The following is a 21,891-nucleotide window of genomic DNA, read 5'->3' on the forward strand; positions in this document are numbered from 1 at the left end:
TTAGTTTCTTCTGTTACCTATTCTTAAATCGGACTCGGACTTCTTTTAAACTGAGTTTTACTGTGCGTATTGATGTGTGTTTGTTTATTCTACATTGGCTAGAGGTATAGGGGAGGGTTGAGATCTCACAAATCATGTTTAACCCTGTCGCATTTTTGCTCCTGACCCAAGTGTCTGGCCTTTCTTAGTCTTGTATGTTTTGTTTTTAATTTTGGTTCATTTATGTGTTTTGGAGTTAAGTGTGACGTCAATTTTTTACTGAACTAGTACACATTTTTATTTAGGGGCCAGCTGTAGCCCGCCTCCGGGTGCGGGATTTTTTCGCTGTGTTGAAGACCCATAGGTGGCCTTGGGCTGTTTTCTGCTCTTTGGTTGGATTGTTGTCTCTTTAACACATTCCCCGTTTCCATTCTCATTTTTATATTAGTCCAGAACAAGTACATAAACTCTTTCTAGCGGGTAATTTTGTTGACCCGATTGTTGAAAAGAAGTTATCTTCAGCATAGGTTACTGACTTGCAGGACACACGAAGAGGTAAATACTGAATGATCCTACATGTCACATTTGGTGACAGAGAAATTGGAAGGAAAAACAAGAAGGGTCGAATAGATAAAAAGTCATTTTTTTCTTCTTTTTTGCTCCCATTAAATTCTCTTCTGAAACTACTGGCCCAAATGTTACCAAACTTTTCAAGAATGCTACTTAGGTTATATAGTTTAAAAATTGTATCCGGGGATTTGATCCATCAACACACATGAACGATGTTGCTAAAAAAAGAACATAGGGGTAAAATTCTGTTTTTAGCTTGTATCTCAAAATCTAAAGCACTTAGAGCATATCTGACATGGTAAAAATTATCAGCAGGTTAAGATTTATCTCCTGTAAAATTGACCAAAAAATCACACAACCAATGTTGGACTTATTGCCTGAAATATCAACTGTTATCTACAAAAAAAGAGCAAAACTGGCAGTGTAAAAATGATTAGCAGGTTAAGACAAAAATAAGAAAATGTGGTAGGATTGCCAATGAGACAACTCTCCACCAGAGACCCATCTTCGCTAGCCAATCCAGAGGAGGGCACTGGGTCGTAACCATTGGCTAGCGAAGATGCCAGAGATCAAATGACATAGAAGTTAACAGCTATAGGTCACCGTACGGCCTCCAACAACGAGCAAAATTCATGCCGTAAAGTAAGCTATAAAAGGCCCCGAAATGACAAATGAAAAACAATCCAAACGAGAAAACTAACGGCCTGATTTATGTACGAAAAACAAATATGATTACAATAACAAACGACAACCACTGAATTACAGGCTCCCGACTTGGGACAGGCAAATACAGAATTTTGCGGGGTTAAACATAAACTTCCATGTTTGCTGACGCCAGACCCTCCCCTAACATGTGTAACAGTATAACATAAGACCAAACTATAAAAGATCAGTTGAAAAGGGCTTAACTCATCAGATCGACAAAAACACAAAAGACACAAAGTTCAGATCTGAGAGTACTCGCCGTTACTGAAAGCTAGTTAAAAGCCAATAACAACTAATAAAAAATCATTTGTCTGAGACTAAATTATCAGTCAGTACACATCCAAGGGATTTAGAGTAAAGACGTCATTAACAGTCAGAGACAGACATGACCTTGTGCAATGCGAAATTATAGTTATCGAGAGATTGTAGAACCGTGAATGTGCATGTGTGTATAAAAATAATATTTAGTTTGGTTTTAATTAACTGATAACAAAATCAATATTTATTCCAATAAAACAATATTCAAAGATCTAATTACAGTGTTGAATTGGTAACTTTTTAGCAGAAGTTTATTTAAATGATCGATAAGTTTACCCGGATCGTATCTAAATTTACGGACTCGTTTAACAACATCACCGTAAAGATTAGGAAAGGTCTGATAAATTTTTCAGAAAAATATGTTAATTTATTTTGGACGTATTTCCCTGAAATGTGAATATTTTGAAAATGTTTAAGTTTTTGGTTATTATCTTGAAAACTACGATATTTTTTTAAATTGTTAAATAGTAAAAATTGACAAGATATGCTTACATCCACTTCATTCGAATTTGGGTGGATAGTTGTCTCATTGGCAATCATACTACATCTCCTTATTTTTATAAGAACACTAAGATCGATTAAAAAGTCAGCATTGACGAAATCATCAATTGACCATTATAGGAGTTATTGCCCTTGAAAGTCGATGTTTATCTATTTTTGCATTTTATAGATAGAGAGAATTTGTAAAAACAAAAATGTTCGGCAATTTTTTTGTTTTTGTTTTTTGTTTTTTTTTTGCTAAGTTTTGCTAATCATTTATCTCGAAAACTTTAATAGATAGGTACATAAAGTTGTTAACAATCAAACTGATCATCAATGTCAAGATCTACAAAATATCACTAAATTAAATTTATAAATAAGTAAAAACTGGGACTATTGTCCCTGGTAAACATAACTGATTGCTGTACATGTAAAAATAAATATCAAAATGGTATATTTTTACGGTGCTATTCAGGCGGCTTTCAATGGAGCCTCTTGTTTTATTATAAAATTTGTTTAGTTTTGCATTTGTTCGAGACCACGTGGACTTTTAGGTTTATAATTGCTTACTATTTTACTAGAACATATCAGTAAGGTTCTACTACCCTTTTGAAATAAATTTTCTAGCCTTAGGTTCCTTAGTCCGCATACTCTAGGTAATTCCGATTACGTATGGTATTTAGTTGTGTATGCGGTACTTCCGGTCAATGAGAGAGGAAAGAAAAAATAGGGACAAGAATAATAATCCTCATATCCAGGGAAATAAGGTCTTCCTAGTTCTATTTTGCACAAGATTGAAACCAGTCATTGAATGATAAGGACAAAAAATGGTAAATTATTAGGTGTTAATGAGGTATTATGGATGTGATCCTTTCCAAAACTGTTCTATGTGGCCCCATATAAACCTTTCAGCTCGTGTCTCTTTTCAATATTGTAACCTGTTTACCACTGCGCATTGAGGAAAAAAGTGAATACATGTTTACAAACAAGATGGGTCAAGACAAAAATAACAACAAGCTTGTTATTACAGTTTGACGTTGTCTTACCCCAAAAAATCATTTAAAGTGTAATAAGAGGGGGGGGGTTAGGAGGGGTCCTGATCCCGAAATCCCGGGCTTAAAAACATAGAATCCTGAGGTCCCGAATTTAAAAAAAATTAAATCCCGACATCCAGAAATTCGAAAAAAGAATTCCCGGATCCCGAAAGGATCAATCCCGAAATCCCGAGCTTAAAAACACCCGATCCCGGAGTCCCGATAAAGGTCCTACCCCCCCCCCCCCCCCCCCCCCTCTAATAACAAACATCATGACATGAACATGTTGTTACTTCACGTCTTCAGGCTTGACCCCAACTTGTTTGTAAACATCTGTGCAGTGACTCATCCTAAATGCACAATAGTTTTTATAACTGAAATTGAAGGATTTATAACCATTTAATAGTGAGGTATCATTGACGAATTGCTAATATGATCCCAAATAAGTGAAAATATTGAATCGTTAATTTTTTTTTATTCAAGACAGGAGGAGATAACTCTGTCAGAATTCCCACAATAACAGTATGCCTGTTATTTTCTGTGATAACTTTTTTAAGGGTATACCCTTGACTGTTTGAAGAAGATATTCAACTTTATATTTTGATTTTGAGCAAATTTCTTTCAAAATTTCTGAAGTAATATGCTACTGTCCTGGCAGATGTTTTTACCTTTTTGAGACGAAAAAATATTAAATTATAGATTTTTTAAATGATTATTCCCAAAACTTTAAATAATGGTACAAAAATATTAAGCCAGACATTTGTCTAATTAGGAGAAATTATTTCAATTATAAGTAAACTTTTTTTCGGTAATTTACCCCATTTTTTCCTAAAATTAAACTGTCCTGGCAGATTTTTTTTAACTTATTAATTTCTAATTTTTAAAAACTTTACAAATAAAGTAAATACCCTGCTCTTTTTCCTGTTTATCAAAACTGTTATTAAACAGTGAATTTTGACAATATGTTGAGTAAAACAAAAGTAACCAGATTAAAACGTATCAAATATAACTGTCCTGTTAATAGACCTTCCGTTGACTTTGTACTTGCATAATGGGGCTTAGATCCTTGCATTTGAACAATGTAGACCTGTGTAGAAGGGATTCTGACAGTGGGAAATATAGTGACAAAATATTACCTCCCCTGTAAACACTGAAAACTTGATCTTTTCAACGTTTGTCCCATTTTAACAAGGACGCTATCAATTATAAATTCATGGGAAAACGTTCTGGTAAATAATGAAAATAGAAATAAGTTAAAATAAAAACAAAACTACCATTTAATGTTATCGTTTCCCTCTTTAAATAGAAAACGATAAGTACAGCAGACTAAAGGAGCTTAGTGTAAAATTGGTTTAAAATGTTGCTATGCGAATGAATTCCTGGAGTACAAACTTCAATTTATTTTTTTACTGGCTGTATACCTCTCTGGAACATGCTAATTATCTATATATATATATGCTGCTAGTTCAGAGAAAGTCAGAGAAAAAATCCAAAGGAATCGATTTATATGCAGCAAAGATTGGCACTTTTGAAATTAATTACTAAGCAAATTCAAAAGGACCTTATCCCAATGTAAACATTGAATGTGATTAGATCAAGAAAACCGCAAATACTTGTACAAAAATCGAGACAAACTTTTCTTAAAATTGTATAAAATAGTAAAAAGACGCCTACTTTATACAATGTTATAAGAATATTTATCTTTAAATTTTTTAACCTGCACAGACAGACTTTTATATTGTTATATTCATGAAAAAACAATATTACTATATGGAATTTTCATGTGACAAGAGGAGACCGGTGTACTCGAAAACTTAGAATGTGAAAAATAAGTATATTTTGGGAAATTGTAACATGTTAAGGACTTTGTGGAACACTACAAAAATTGGTGACCCGAAAGATCTTTAGATTTTGTATGTACATGATTTTTTCCAATTTTTTTTATCAATATGCAGCAAAGATTGGCATTTTTTAAATTTCAGTTTTACAAGCTTCTAATGCAATTATCTCGATAAATACTGAACATAAAACATCGTGTATTTGCATGTATGTTTCTAATAACACAGTTTAACAAATAATTTCTTTAAAATGTACAATTATTATTTAGAATTAATTTTTGATCAGTATCGTCACCGGCATTGTTTTATTATTGGCTTTCTCGACTCTATCATAAGAAGAGTGAATTTTCTTTTGTTTCTGTTCACTGGATATATCCCACTGCTGAGGGCAGTCAAATCAATAAATCACTTCAGACTCATATCACAAAAGAGATTACTCTTTCTGTTGTAATATTATATTCTATTTTTCATGTTGTTTCATGAGCTTATTTTATGGTCATCTACACTGTTTTTAAACAGATGTGAAATGCCCCTTAAGCATGTTAAGAGGCATTATTGGTAAATTTGTATTTATTAACCTGCCATCATGATTTTTTCGTCATTCCCAAACTTTTGATATGCCATTAGACAGCAAGCCATGTATAAATGTTGAATATCCAAACCCTATCAATCAATTATTATTAATTTATCTTCTAGATCTGCCATTTTTGTTGAGCCTACAACATTAATGTAGCGAAAGCGAGACATACATTTAGCGATACTAGATTCTGTTGGCCATCAATATTTAGGTTTCAGCCTGTGGTTGAAGATTTTTAAACATCAATAACTTTTTCAAACCTTTATTGACTTTTTTGAAATTTGGACAGAAGCTTTATTATGACCAAAAAGACTGTATCCAGAGAAAAATTTTGAAAATATTTACTTCCATTTTCAGCTCACCTGGCCTACATGGCCTAAAAGGCAAAGTGAGCTTTTCTCATCACTTGGCATCCGTCGTCATCCGTTAACTTTTACAAAAATCTTCTCCTCTGAAACAACCTGGCCAAATTTAACCAAACTTTGCCACAATCATCATTAGGGTAGCTAGTTTAAAAAATGTGTCCGATGATCCCGCCTGCCAACCGACATGGCTAAAAATAGAACATAGGGGTAAAATGTAGTTTTTGGCTTATATCTCTGAAACTAAAGCATTTAGAGCAAATCTGTCAAAAATTTTTATCAGGTTGAGATCTGTCTGCCTTGAAATTTCCAGACAATTCAGACAACCCATTGTTGGGTTGCTGCCCCTGAATTGGTAATTTTGAGGAAATTTTCAATTTTGGTTATTATCTTGAATATTATTATAGATCTACAAATAAGTTAGTGTGACCAAATTGGTCAATTGACCCCTTAAGGAGTTATTGCCCTTTATAGTCAATTTTTAACAATTTTTCGTGTAATCTTTTACAAAAATCTTCTCCTCTGAAACTATTTAGACAAATTTTACCAAACTTGGCCATAATCATCATTAGGGTATTTAGTTTAAACAAATGTGTCCGATGACCCCACCTGCCAACCAACATGGCTGACATGACTAAAAATAGAACATCGGGGTAAAATGCAGTTTTTGGCTTATACATGTATCTCTAGATCTGAAACTAAAGCATTTAGAGCAAATCTGACTGAGTCAAAATGTTCATCAGGTTTAGATCTATATGCCCTGAAATTTTCAGACGAATCAGACAACTCTTTGTTGGGTTGCTGTCCCTGAATTGGTAATTTTAAGGAAATTTTGCAGTTTTTATACGACCGCAAAAAAAATTTGCCGTCATATATTGGTATGATGTTAGCATCATCCTCGTCGTCCGAAGACAAATTGGTTTTCGCACTCTAACTTTAGTTTAAGTGAATGGATCTCTATGAAATTTTACCATAAGGTTCAATACCACAAAAGGAAGGTTGGGATTGATTGTGGGGGTTATGGCACCAACAGTTAAGGAATTAGGGGCCAAAATTAAGCATTTTTGTAACTTCCAGACATAACTTGTGTGTTAGTGTATGGATCTCTCTGACATTGTACCACAAGGTTCCATATCACAAAGGGAATGCTGGGATTGATTTTGGGGGTAATTGCCTCCAAATTTTAGGAATTAGGGGCCGAAAAAGGGGCAAAAAACAAGTATTTTTCTAGTTTCATGACAATTACTTATGTGTAAGTGTATTGATCTTTACGAAATTGTACTACAAGGTTCCATATCACAAAGGGAAAGCTGGAATTGAGTTTGGGGGTAATTGCCCAAAATGTTTAGGAAAAAGGGGCCAAAAAGGGGCAAAAAAACAAGCATTTTTCTAGTTTCGGGACAATTACTTGTGTGTAAGTGTATGGATCTTTATGAAATTGTACTACAAGGTTCCATATCACAAAGGGAAAGCTGGGTTTGAGTTTGGGGCAAATTGCCCTAAACATTTAGGAATTTGGGGCCAAAAAACAAGCATTTTTCTTGTTTCCAGACAATAACTTGTGTTCAAGTGTATGGATCTCTCTGAAATTGTACTGCAAGGTACCATACCACAAAGGGAAGGCTGGGATTGAGTTTAGGGGTGATGAATCATAAGGGGGTTCAAAAAATTTGGGGGGGGGGGATTTTTTTTTCCTTTTTTTTCTTTAAAATTTTCCATTTTAAATTGGTTATTTCTGATTTATATATAAAAGCAAATAATAATGATATGGTTTGAATAGGTAAATTAAAAATTTTTAAGTTCTTAGACCACATTCATTCTGTGTGAGAAACCTATGCTGTGTCAAATATTTAATTACAATCCAAATTCAGTGCTGTATCAAGCTTGAATGTTGAGTCCATATTTGCCCCAACTGTTCAGGGTTCAACCTCTGCGGTCGTATCAAGCTGCGCCCAGCGGAGCATTTTATTGGTTATTATCTTTAATATTATTATAGATAGAGATAAACTGTAAACAGCAATAATGTTCAGCAAAGTACGATCTACAAATATGTCAATATGACCAAAATTGTTAAATGACCAATTAAGGAGTTATTGCCCTTTATAGTAAATTTTTCGTAAATGTTTGTAATCTTTTACAAAAATTTTCTCCACTTAATCTACTGGGCCAAATGGAATTAAACTTAGCCACAATTTTCAATAGGGTATCTTGATTGAAAAATGTATCTTATGACCCTGTCATCCAACCAACATGGCCACCATGGCTGGAAATAGAACACAGGGGTTTACTATAGAAGTCTAAGGGAAAATTGTTAGAAAAAACAATTTCAAATGGTCACAACTTGAAAACTAATTTAAATAATGATAAGGGGTCTTCAGTAACTATTGTAAGATTAAAATAGGATGACCTGCTTTTGATTTAACTACTGGGCCAAATTAAACCAAACTTGGCCTCAATCATTATTAGGATATATACTGTGGATTCATTATTATTCGTTGGATACCAATTTTCGTGGGTACAGGTGAACCACGAATTCAAATGTTCAACGAATTACAAATGTTAATTTGGCTTTGTATGCAGAGATTGGCAAAACCACGAAATCAAATATCCACGAAAATGCAAGTGTTCCTCAATCCACGAAAATTGATACCCATGAAAATAAATGAATCCACAGTAATATATTTTTTATTATGATTATAAACTTATTTTACATGATTTCCAAAAACACAGTAGATACAGGTGAGCGACACAGGCTCTTGAGAGCCTCTAGTTCAGTATTTTACTAATAAATTGACTTGTTTACAGTTAACATTTAGATACAGACTAAGGTTAAAGTTCTTGAGTCATCAATAACTTTGTCAAACCTGCCTAGAATTTTAGGAAACTTTTGAAATACAATGTAGCTTATTTATAATTACAAGATAATGTCTGTAACAAAATTTAGAATTTGTATTTTTCTAAATTTTCAGCATTTTGCTGATACATGTCATGCATGTACATGTGGATCGATTGATACAGTCTGAGATTAGATATTTTTTTTAAATGATAAATTTGTAAACTTTCAATGACTGTGATCAATCTTGGGCAGAAGCTGAGTAACTCCAAGATCAAGAAATAATATCTAAAGAAACAGTTTATTTTTAATTCAGTATTTTACTGATAAATGGACTCACCAGTCAAGGGTGTAACTTGAATAAGTTATTAGAGAAAAATAACATACATGTGTTATTACGGATACTTTCTCTTAATCTGTAGTAACATATGTTTGTTATCAGTTAAATGTACCATAAAATTTTTTATTTTCAGTTGGCACTTGGGAATTCTTGAAACTTGCGCAGTAACTTAATACATAACCTTGAAAACTAATTTTCCAATTCAATTAATACATTTTTGATCAACCATGGTAAATCAATGAGACAAGGCTTTTAAGTGATAACTTAGCTGTAATAACAACATGAACAAGGCTTAGTTATTACAGGCATTTAACTTATTACACGAGACACTTGGGAATGACTAGGAAGCTTGCACAGAACCTCATCACATGCTCTTATCATTATTTATTACACTAAATTAAAATACATTGTGATATATGTAGGAGAAAAGGCTTTGAAGAGATGTAGAGAAGCTGTAATAACACCCTTTAGTTATTACAGGCATATTTTTTCTGTAATAACATGGGTGTGTTATGCATGATTGGCAAACTATGGGCTGTTATATCTTTCTAAAGTTAAATATACATAAAGACAATTATAATATAAATAGAACTAGTACTTAATTTAACAAAATAAAGGATGTATAATGCCTCTTTGAAACATTTAACATACATATGTTATCACAGATTTTTGATTTTTTAGCCCTCAATAACAAATGTATGTTATTTTTCTCTAATAACTTATTTAAGTTAGACTCTTAACTGCTCACTTTTAACAGTTATAGTCAATATTACACTTTAACACTGACAGCAGCAATCTCAGGCAAGACAGAGGGTTCCTTGTTTCCTTTCTTTGGTGAAAAATGAGAGTATTTTGCGACCTACATGTACTTGAATATCAACACAAATAATGTATTTAATGGTTGTACATTTTAACTTTGTAATTTTTTGTAATGTGGTGTGGGTAAAAGAAGTTATTTTGTATAAAAAGTAATATCAACTATTTCTATGTGAAAATTGTGGTATTGCCAGATTGATAACAGTAAGGTCTAAGGGCCGATTTTAATGTTCAGTGAGCCTACTCATTTGCTAGGTTTAATCTGATCAATTCTTGATTATGAAGAAAAAGATTTAAGGCTTGAATCATGTGAATTGGAAAAAGCTGTATACAATGTATTCTTTAGTTTTTTGTCGAGCCTGCGACTTTTGTCGCAGAAAGCTCGACATAGGGATAGCGATCCGGCGGCGGCGGCTACGGCGGCGGCGGCGGCGTTAGCTAACTTCTTAAAAGCTTTATATTTTAGAAGGTGGAAGGTCTGGATGCTTCATACTTTGTATATGGATGCCTCATGTTACGAAGTTTCCGTCAGTCACATGTCCAATGTCCTTGACCTCATTTTCATGGTTCAGTGACTACTTGAAAAAAAAGTTCAGATTTTTTGTAATGTTAGATTCTCTCTTATTATAAGTAATAAGATAACTATATTTGGTATGTGCGTACCTTGCAAGGTCCTCATGCCCGTCAGACAGTTTTCACTTGACCTCGACCTCATTTCATGGATCAGTGAACAAGGTTAAGTTTTGGTGGTCAAGTCCATATCTCAGATACTATAAGCAATAGGTCTAGTATATTCGGTGTATGGAAGGACTGTAAGGTGTACATGTCCAACTGGCAGGTGTCATCTGACCTTGACCTCATTTTCATGGTTCAGTGGTTATAGTTAAGTTTTTGTGTTTTGGTCTGTTTTTCTTATACTGTATGCCATAGGTCTACTATATTTGGTGTATGGAATGATTGTAAGGTGTACATGTCTAGCGGGCAGGTGTCATCTGACCTTGACCTTATTTTCATGGTTCAGTGGTCAAAGTTAAGTTTTTGAGTTTTGGTCTTTTTTTCTAATACTATGTGCAATAGTTCAACTATATTTGGTATGTGCGTACCTTGCAAGGTCCTCATGCCCGTCAGACAGTTTTCACTTGACCTCGACCTCATTTCATGGATCAATGAACAAGGTTAAGTTTTGGTGGTCAAGTCCATATCTCAGATACTATAAGCAATAGGTCTAGTATATTTGGTGTATGGAAGGACTGTAAGGTGTACATGTCCAACTGGCAGGTGTCATCTGACCTTGACCTCATTTTCATGGTTCAGTGGTTATAGTTAAGTTTTTGTGTTTTGGTCTGTTTTTCTTATACTATATGCAATAGTTCAACTATATTTGGTGTATGGAAATATTTTATGATCTATTTGGCAGTCACGCAGGTTTTATTTGACCTTGACCTCATTTTCAAGGTTCATTGCTCAGTGTTAAGTTTTTGTGTTTTGGTCTGTTTTTCTTAAACTATAAGCAATAGGTCAACTCTATTTGTTGTATGGAAGAATTGTTAGCTGTACATGCCTGCCTAGCATGGTTCATCTGACCTTGACCTCATTTTCATGGTTCATTGGTCAATGTTTAGTTTACTTGGTTAATGTTAAGTTTATGTGACAGTTGTAATAAAGCTTTATATTTAGGACTATCAACATAATATCAATGATTAGTAAAGAAGGCGAGACATTTCAGCGTGTGCACTCTTGTTTCATTTCTACACAGATTTAGAAAAATTCATTTGATTATTACATGAACATATTTTGTTTGATTTATATTACGGGAATAAAGAAATAATGTGCTGTCTAATCTGCAACTGTTTTTTCTCTCACAAATCTATGTGGTGTAATGAGCTAACTTTATATTTTAGATATGAAACTCAGCCAGGAAGACAGAGTGTACATAACTATGTCATTGGTAGCAGAATCAATAGAGAGCAACAGAAAATTAACATTGCATTAAAGGTTCAATAAATATGGAGAGTAAATTGTATGATGGGAAAGGTTCTAGTGTTCCATATATGACAGAACCAGAAAAAAAGCATTCGGTAGATTCTATGCTAATTATAAAACAGGAAGTTGTTGACAATGCTATTGAATCTGCTATAAATGAAAATTATGAAAATCGACAGACATTAATAAGTAATTCCACGACAGTAAGCAACATTGGAGAAAGAAATCCAAATGATGCAAAAAACATATTATTAGATGAAATAAAACAGGAACCCTGTTCACCTGAAAGTGAAAGCACAAACACTTTACTCAATGGTTATATTCAAGAATGGACATACTTGGACAAGACAGCTAGCAATGCTGAAGGTATATTGAAAAATTGCTTAGAGTTGCATATATATTAGTATTTCGATTCTTTCATGTCTTGACTGCTAAAAATTTGATATGAATTAATACACTATATCCCTCCTTTTCCATGTGATGTTGTTTAGTTATTTTTTTTGTTTGGTTGCTGTCTTATTGATATAAACCACACATCCCTTTAATTCATATGTGAAGCGCTTACCAGGCATCTTAATGCTGAAGGGAAAGATCACGTGCAATAAGTAATGAAACTTATTTATAAAGCAAAATAAAACTTTTCCTTCAGTTTTGATTAAAGATAAAATTAAATGAAATTGTTCATATAATACAGGGGGCTGCTGCTGTTTTCTTGATGATTTGCATTTGGAGTAAATTGTCATGTACATAAGCATCCAATCAGAATCCATTGAGACATTGAGAATAAACAAAATGAATCATGTATTATCTCCCCTTATACGTCATGTACAGTACTTATGAATGAACAGAGATTTTGGATATATTTCAAATAACCAGCAGATAGTTTGTATCTAGAGGTCAACATAAAATCTTCAACAGTAGACAAGTGTATATACAAAATCTGTCAAACTCTAACATTGTGTCTAAATCTCAATTGTCATTTACAAAACACATATGTACAGTCTCAAAATAATAACATTTATATTAAATTTTACAGATAATAAATCAAACATATTGAAAAACAGAACAGATGGGGTTACCAGCCAGATTCCCTGTCAAGATGGTATTGACCAAGAAGAGCCAGCCATGTACATGTATATGTTTAATGCAGAAAATGAATTGTCTGAATTAAATGATGCAAATGAAAATGTAAACACTGGGGAAGTACAAAATAGGAGAAAAAGAAAAGGAACAAAACCTAAAAAGATCAGGCAAAATGTTGAAAAGATTGAAGATTTAAAGTACACATGTACTACTTGTGATCAAAGGTTTAGTAAAAAAAAAGAATTACAAATGCATACAAAATCACACAGCAAAGATGTTATTCACATATGTGGTGTTTGTGGAGAAAAGTTTGGAACTAAAAAAACCTTAAAGTCACATTCCAGAACTCATGAAAAAGAACAGTTTCATATTTGTTCCACATGCGGAGAACAATTTAGTAAAAAAATAGAACTTAAAAGGCATTTGAAAATTCACACTGGTCCTAAACGATACGCTTGTGATCAGTGTGATAAAGTTTGCAATCGAAAAGCAGAGCTAGTTGGACACATGAGAACACATACAGGTGAAAAACCGTTTCTTTGTTCAACATGTGGTAAAGGGTTTGGATTCCCTCACCATCTGAAGGGACATCTACTAATACATACTGGGGAAAAACCTTATTCCTGTCATATTTGTGGTAGAGGTTTCAACGATCGCAGCAGTATGCGAAGGCACGTAAAAACACATGACCCTTTTGAAACAGATGTGAATGATGCTTCATTGATACTTGATGAATCTTTGAAAAATGAGTCTGGTATATATGAAGTTAAACGTGTTAGGAGACGCCAGGTTTATTCCAGATCACATGTCTGTGAGTTTTGTGGTAAGGCTTTCATCAAAGGTCAACATTTACGAGTACATATACGTACACATACTGGTGAGAAACCCCACCAATGTGATGTGTGTGGAAAACAATTTAACGATCCCAGTAGTCTACGTCGTCACATTAGAACTTACGCTAACAGACCCCATGTGAACAGTGATGAAAAAGTAAAAGAGTATAAATGTCCTATTTGTGAAAAGGAATTTGGTTACCGCAGAAATTACAGGAATCATGTTAAAACGCATTCAACTGGGAAACAATTTGAGTGTACTACTTGTGGGAAATCTTTTCACTTGAAACATCACCTTAGACATCACATGACCAAGCACATGGTTGAAAAACCCTATAAATGTACTATTTGTGATAAACGCTTCAGCAATTACAGCATGTGGTATTGTCATTTCAAAACACATAATACCAAAGGAGATTACAAATTTCAGTGTAGTATTTGTACAAAGTTCTTTTTGACTGGTGCTCATCTAAAATTTCACTTAAAAACGCACAAACACGGTAATTCAAAGGCATCAGAAAACAATCAATTAAAATCCCAGTCCACAGTTGCAGAACAAAGTGGGGACTATATATGTACAATTTGTAGTGATTCATTCCATGATAAAATAAGCTTAAAACAGCATGAAATTTTGGTTCATGAAGAAAAATTAAATGGGGACCTTAGTCTGGTTGGTAGTGATAATTTCAGCATTGTTGGTGAAATGGAGGATGATATGTCAGGCCAGAGTACAGACTTGGAATTGATCAAAAACAATATTCAGAATGACCAATCAGTGTTGGATAAAAATTTACCAGTCATGCAAAGCACTGCAGATCCTAATTTGATAAATGATAAAAACATGGATGCTCTTTTGACACAAAATGCATCAGAAAAATCTCTGATTAATTGTTTTGAATCGTCAGAGGAGCAGAGTATTGAAAAAGAAAGTTCCAAACTCAGCGAACATGATGACACTTACTTAGATTTAAGTTCATGTTCTGATAGTCTGAAGAATGCTCCAGACATAGGGGCAAAATCTGATAATAAACAGAAACGATTTGATTGTTCTGAATGCTCAAAAAGTTTCAGTAGGAGAGATTCTTTAACAACACATTTTAGAATTCATACAAGGCAAAACATACATGAATGTAATCTTTGTGGAAAAATATTTCCCAAGAGAAGTAATTTTATACGACACATGGAATCGTGCGGGAAAAGAGAAAGGAGGATAGCAAAAAATGTACTGCCGAATGAAACTTATTCTGAAGATTTGACAGATAGAGAACAGTTTGATGCCTCACAAAATGCTCATTGTGACAAAACGTCTGAGGTTGGTAGACTGTCAAAATCATTAAACAAACCGTTTTCTTGTGACGTATGTGACAAAAGCTTCACCATGAAAAGTTCATTAGTGACACATTACAAACTTCACACTGGCAAAAATCTAATGGAGTGTGATGTTTGTGGTAAAAAGTTTACCAAGAGTTATACTTATTTACGACATATTAGGACACATACTGGAGACAAACCTCATAAGTGTGATTATTGCGAAAGGGGCTTTGGGGATAAAAGCAGCTTAAATAGACACTTGACAACAAGACACAAAATGGAGGCACCATACATCTGCCACATGTGCAATTCAAAGTTTTTTACTAAGTTTAGCCTTGAAAAACACATCTGGACACATGATCAAGAATCATTTGATGAGATGAAGTATAAAGATAGATCAGAAGATTTACCGCTTAGAAAGAAATTACCAAAAATTCAGTTGAAACTGTCAGACGTAAAAGAGTCAACTAATGACTCATCAGTGTGCGAAATGACACTAACAGACACGGATGATAATTCCACTGAAGAACCGTTTGATAATACTTATATGGTTCAAGTTAAAATTGAACCTGAAGAAGTAGAATAACCTTTTATAAAGCATGTTCATGTACAGTTATAATATAAAACAACAATAGATTCATTTATAGATATATATATGTATTTTACCATGTAAAATTTTATTGCACTTTTTTGCATTTGTTATGAATTGTTTTTATTGTACTAAAAATTTAAAGTCATATGATCCTTCAAATGAAACAAAAAAGATTAATATGTTTTATGTACTTGAATGAGTAAGTTTTACTATAAAACATGTGTACATAGACATGATAGACTTTCATGAAAATCCTTTATCTAAATCTTCACAAAAGTTCTGCTACTGAATTATTGTCTTCCAGTATTGTAATTATTTGACAGCTTTCCTGTACATGTATGCAGTGACCTTAACCATGGCACGTCTTGTTAGAAAATCATTAAAGTCATATGAACTGAGTTTCTTGTGTAGCTGTAAAAAATGTACACAGACTTATTAAAGTATATATATGCTTGCATTGGCTCAATAATTTCCTCACCAGAAACTCATTTCATATGACTTTAATGCATCTAGTATAAGAAGGAATATAATTATGATTTGCATTTTATTTACATGTGTATGTTGTAAAATAATGCTGAATTTTTATAGTACTAAGATTTTTATTGTATCTCAATTTTAGTATCTTTTCCATTGTTCACAGTCATGGAAAAGCTCAAAGAACATTCCTGAAAGAAAGAAACATTAATTTATTTAGATACTTTAGTATACAATACATGGTACACTATATGAAATTCCCTGCTTGAAGTTAAAGTCATTTTTGACCTATCATTTACTATTTCTGATGAAAAGGGGCCTAACAGGATGACCCTTAGAATAGTTACGTTTTATCTCACCTGGAGTCGGTTTCACAAAAAAACTTCTGACTAAGATTGATCTTAAGTCATGAACAATTCAGTATTCTTACCATCAATCTTAGTTGTAAGTTTTTTTGTGAAACTGACTCCTGGCCTCTAAAGTACCTGAAAAGTTAAGGATTGCTTTTAAATGATAGTGAATTTTTTTTTTAAATTCATGATTTGTAAAATGTGAAAATAATTGATGGCCTCAGTACATTTTACTATAGTTTTCATCTTGCAAAAATCATTATTAGATCATTATTTATACGGACTACATCCTCTTTTACAGGTAACACCTGTTTCGTGTTATAATCATATTAAACGATGACATCTTTTTCCATGCCTTTTTTAACAAAGGATGTATGTCATGTATATTGATTAAGGAACGATCGTTTAACTTCAAAGGGGGGAGTTATGGTTTTTTCCTTAAAAAATATTCTGATCCCCAATTTGATGAAAAAAAACATTCTTAATCTAGAACCCATACCTTATAGTGTTCAATTTTGAAAAAAATAATTTGGTTGTTAGAGTCGAAAAAAAAAAAAAATTTATGACTCAGACAAAAAACCGTACGCCTCCCCCCCCCCCCCCCCCCCCCTTGAAGTTAAATGGTTGCTCTCTTAGTATGAACATAATGGCTTGCTTTTTGATTCATTCAGATTTTACTAAAGCAAAGGTTTGTAGATATCCCCTTTTTACACAAATTGAAAAAAAATGCTCATCAAGGGATGAAATGATGGGAGTATTTTTATGTTTCTCTACATAAGAACTGTACATTATATTAATGATTATACAATGTACCACATCTACTTATTTTCATATTGATCATATTTATGTTTTACATGTAATTTAAAAAGTCTAATTACATTTGTACATGTATACATGTCTGCCAGTCTTTTACTGTTATATCTCAATTTTTATAAAAGAAAGTTAACATTTTTTATGAAACAATTTGCAATGGATTGTCCGCCTCTATTGTGTGATTTTTTGGGGACAGATTGCATGAAATACAACTAACTAATGTCACTAGCATGATAGCTATATCTTCCAGGCCTCAACTCTACCTTTTAGAGGTCAAACAACATAGTGCAGTGGGATGAAAACTGTGTAGATCATATCCATATCTTGCCTTACAGTGCTCACAACCACTTTGATTTTTGATGCCAATAATTTCATTTAAGTTTCATTGTCATTTGACTGATAAAACTCTTTCATACACATAGAAAAAACCAGACCAGAAATTAAGTTACACTATAGTTCTATGGTATTTATCACCATTTGTAATTTATTTTTTCACTTGACAATCTAATAAGGTAGCAAAAAAGTATAATATATTGTAATTCGTAAATTATTATTTATTATTGCTATTTTTGAAGAATTGATAAAAATGCAAAATAAATTATTGCGATTTCAGGAAAATCTGCATTAAGATATATGTATCAGATATCAAAATGTGATTTCTTATTTTTGCGATCCTAACACAGTCTCATTATTCGCAATAATAAAAACCTTGCAATAACTTCTGAATTTACAGTAGATATATGAAATAAACATGTCAGATTTGACTTCATATATCCACTATAAAACCATAGGTATTTTTTATAAACCTCTTCCTTGAAAAACTGCTGACCAAGTAAGATGACTGCCACAACTATAAAAGGGAAATACTGTTTATTTTTGTTCAAACTCAATAAAGATAGGCTGTTAAACAATAAACAATAAAATAGACTATTGAACAATAAAATCAGATGCTCATTCTGTTGTAGAGTATATATAACTTTGAGGTTCTTGATAATTTATTTTGTTAAATATGATGTTTATCAGATTTCTTAGGGATTTGTTGCTAACTATAAAAATATAATTTCATTCCAATGATAATCATGCATATTATAGTCTTATGGAATTGTTAGCTTTGTTATATGTTGAAATGATGTCTTTAGATATGAAATACAAATAAATTCATGTATCAATCTTTTACAACCGAAATATCTATTTTTAGCTCACCTGGCCTAAAAGAGCTTTTCTCATCACTTGGCGTCTGTCGTCTGTCATCCGCCGTCGTCTCTTTTACAAAAATCTTTTCCTCTAGATAGATGGAAACTTTAAATAGCACAAATGATCAGCAAGACTCTTATTAGAGTTACTCCCTTTGATGATGATTTTTACTAAAAAGTGACCATTGTTGAAGATGCAGGTGAGCGACACTGGCTCTTAAGAGCCTCTAGTTGCTTTTCTATCTTTGCCAAACTTGATTCACATTTCAAGTAAAAACAGTTTGTATTTGAACTTTTGTTTTTTTTTTTTTTTTAATTTTGAGGATTCCTGATTGGCATCTATCTGTGGCTATTTTTAACTTTTACCTCAGTTGGATAAAAGTTTTACTCTTTTATTTAAAAAATGTCTAAAAGTACTGGCCATGGTCTTTAATACTATGTTGTCATCTACCATGAGCTCTCAGCTTTCACAATCATGAAATTGATTACAAAAGATATAAATATGAAGATATGGTGTGATTAACAATGAAACAACTATCCACCTAGTGATGTAGATGTAAGCAACTTAAGGTATAGATAGAATTTGAGTCTAACCAGTGAACATGAATTTGACAGCTTATGCCCCTTTAATTTTGATTTTACTTTACACAGTGTATTCAAAGAGATGTTGTTGACATGTTTAGTACTCTGTTAAGACTTAATGTTAAATATTTTTCTATGATGGCCATCTTGACTTTCAGATTGTCAACATTATGAAAAGTTATGGTAGTATCCAAGTTTATATTTTTACAGTTGGTAAGTTGTTTATATCAACTTTCCAAAAAGTGTGCAACAATATTGCTGTATTACATCACTCTTATTGTACAGGGTGTCCTTTTTCATTTTTAAGTTTTTTGTCTCGCCTGCGATGAAAGACTTGGGTATTACTATCTGGCGATGGCGGTGTAAACTATTTGTATAAAGCTTTACAATTCAGAAGGTAGAAGACCTGGATGCTTTGTACCTTGTATGCAGATACCTTATGTTACAAAGTTTCCGTCTGTCATATTCCCTTTGTCCTTGACCTCATTTTCATGGTTCAGCGACTGCTTGAAATTTTTTTTTAGTTGATTTGTCATGTGAATTTCTCACTTATTATGAGTAATGGGATAACTATATTTGGTATATGGGTTCCTTGCAACGTCTATATGTCCATCAGACAGGGTTTACCTGACCTCGACCTCAATTCATGGATCTTTGATCAAGGTTAAAGTTATGTGATTAGGTCCGTTTCTCAAATACTATAAGCAGTAGGTCAACTACATGTGGTGTATGGAATAATTGTAAGGGTTACATGTCAGTCTGGCAGGTTTCTTCTGACCTTGACCTCATTTTCATGGTTCATTGGTCTATGTTAAGTTTTTGTGTTTTGGTCTGTATTTCAAGGACTATAAGCAGTAGGTCAACTACATGTGGTGTATGGAATGATTGTAAGGGGTACATGTCTGTCTGGCAGGTATCATCTGACCTTGACCTCATTTTCATGGTTCATTGGTCAATGTTAAATTTTTGTGTTTTTGTCATTTTTCCAAATACTAATAGCAATAGGTCAGCTATATTTGGTGTATAGAATAATTGTAAAGTGTACATGTCTTTCTGGCATGTATAATCTGACCTTGACTTCATTTTCATGGTTCATTGGTCAATGTTTAGTTTTTTGTGTTATGGTCTGTTTTTCAATTACCATAAGCAATAGGTCAACTATATTTGGTGTATGGAATAATTGTTAGGTGTACATATCTGTTCGAAAGGATTTATCTGACCTTGACCTCATTGTTATAGATCTTTAAAAATGTTAAGTTTATGTTATACTTTAAGTAAAATCTTTATGTTTAAGACTTTCACATAAAATCAATGGTCAGTAAAGAAGGCAAGACAGTTCAGCATGTGCACTCTTGTTTTTACAAGTTACAGCATTTCACAGGGTAAACGCATTATAAACGTTCCTAACAACAACATATTAAATAGTTATGTCATATATTTAGATATACAACTAAAGTGCCGTAATCCGGGGAATGGCTTACCCAATATAATGTTTGGTCAAAAAGTATATAAATACACCAAAAAAACCACTTCCAGTATAAACATCTTTTTACCACTGTTTCGAGAGAAAAAAAAACTAGTGCTTTTCCATTCAGTAATTAGCATTTAACTAACCACTGTTTCGAGAGAAAAAAAAACTAGTGCTTTTCCATTCAGTAATTAGCATTTAACTACTAACACTCCTGCTGAGTTACAGTAACATTTATAGTGGTCAATAAACGACATAATTTAGGTTACATATACACATTATCGATTCTTTATTTATACCTAACAAAGGTATGAATTATTAGTTTCAAAAACATACATAACTTTGTTTCACAAGATTAAAACTTCCCGGTTGGAAACTGATTTGTAATACCTTAATTTTTGGGTACAAGTGTACCACTGAATGGTAAAATATTAAACCCATCTTTATATAATTATTTTAAGAACTAGGTAAAATGACCCAGATTGATATATTACCCTTTTTAGAGGGTAGGAATGCCCTTTACCGTCAGGGGTGAAACGGCCAATTTCGGCTACCGTTAGCGTCAAATTGGTTAAGATTTTATCGTTATTCATCAAAATATCCTTATCGTGATTCATCAGAGGTCTCAAATAATTATCCGTTTACCGTTACTTTTGGAAAAAAATAACGTGATTCGTCAATATCAGTCGACTTTCTTTTATCGTCTTAAAGAAAGTGTACATTGTATCGTCATACACCAAAAATTACCGTTAACGTCATTTGGCAAGATTTTTTACCGTTATTCGTCATGAAGGTACCCCCCATTACGACCCTCTTTTTATTAGTATTCGAAAATATCTAACCCTCGGCCCTATTCAATATTGATTTTTTTCTAAAACGTAGAGTCTTTTATAGTTCATCCCAAAAACTCAACAATATTTTTGGCATTTTGTCGTGTAGAGGAGTACAGTTGGAAGTTTCACTTCCATGATACATTAAGTTAAGTGCAAGTTTGTATCCGAGTAGAGCTACATGGTTATTAAATTGGATTAGATATCTTGTGCAAAATGTGGGGAATAAACTCATCATAGATACCATAAAATTTGAACGCTAGACGAGCGTTTCGTCTACAAAAGACTCTTCGTGTCGCCCAAAAAAAAATATATAAAGGTCAAATAAAGTACGAAGTTGAAGAGCATTGACGACCCAAAATTCCGAAACGTTATTTTCAAATACAGCTGAAGTAATTTATTTCTGTTGTAGAAAATCATTAGTATTTAGAAATTTTTTTAAGTTTTGTAAACAGTTAAGCATAATTATGATCATAACATTGACAATTCATGTCAACACAGAAGTGCTGACTACTGGGCAGGTGAAA

The 21,891-nt window shown here is 32.9% G+C and overlaps 1 protein-coding gene across 1 annotated transcript; it reads left to right on the forward strand.

Annotated features, from left to right (window-relative positions):
• The first annotated feature begins 2,749 nt into the window (after window positions 1–2,749).
• LOC127728039 (zinc finger protein 585A-like) lies at window positions 2,750–18,470 on the forward strand. The gene is made up of 3 exons (XM_052235207.1): window positions 2,750–2,882; window positions 11,754–12,201; window positions 12,872–18,470. Exons 2-3 carry the CDS (start codon window positions 11,859–11,861, stop codon window positions 15,646–15,648), a joined length of 3,120 nt encoding a protein of 1,039 aa, XP_052091167.1. The 5' UTR covers window positions 2,750–2,882; window positions 11,754–11,858; the 3' UTR covers window positions 15,649–18,470.
• Window positions 18,471–21,891: the final 3,421 nt, after the last annotated feature.

Source organism: Mytilus californianus, unplaced genomic scaffold (assembly GCF_021869535.1).
Source record: "Mytilus californianus isolate M0D057914Y unplaced genomic scaffold, xbMytCali1.0.p SCAF_2, whole genome shotgun sequence".
Taxonomy (NCBI): domain Eukaryota; kingdom Metazoa; phylum Mollusca; class Bivalvia; order Mytilida; family Mytilidae; genus Mytilus; species Mytilus californianus.

What these genes read in the sequence shown, in the direction of transcription:
- LOC127728039 (XM_052235207.1), top strand. Translation starts at nt 11,859, where the DNA reads ATGGAGAGTAAATTGTATGATGGGAAAGGTTCTAGTGTTCCATATATG. An exon ending in GACAGCTAGCAATGCTGAAG is followed by an intron (nt 12,202 to 12,871) that starts GTATATTGAAAA and finishes TAAATTTTACAG; the next exon opens with ATAATAAATCAAACATATTG.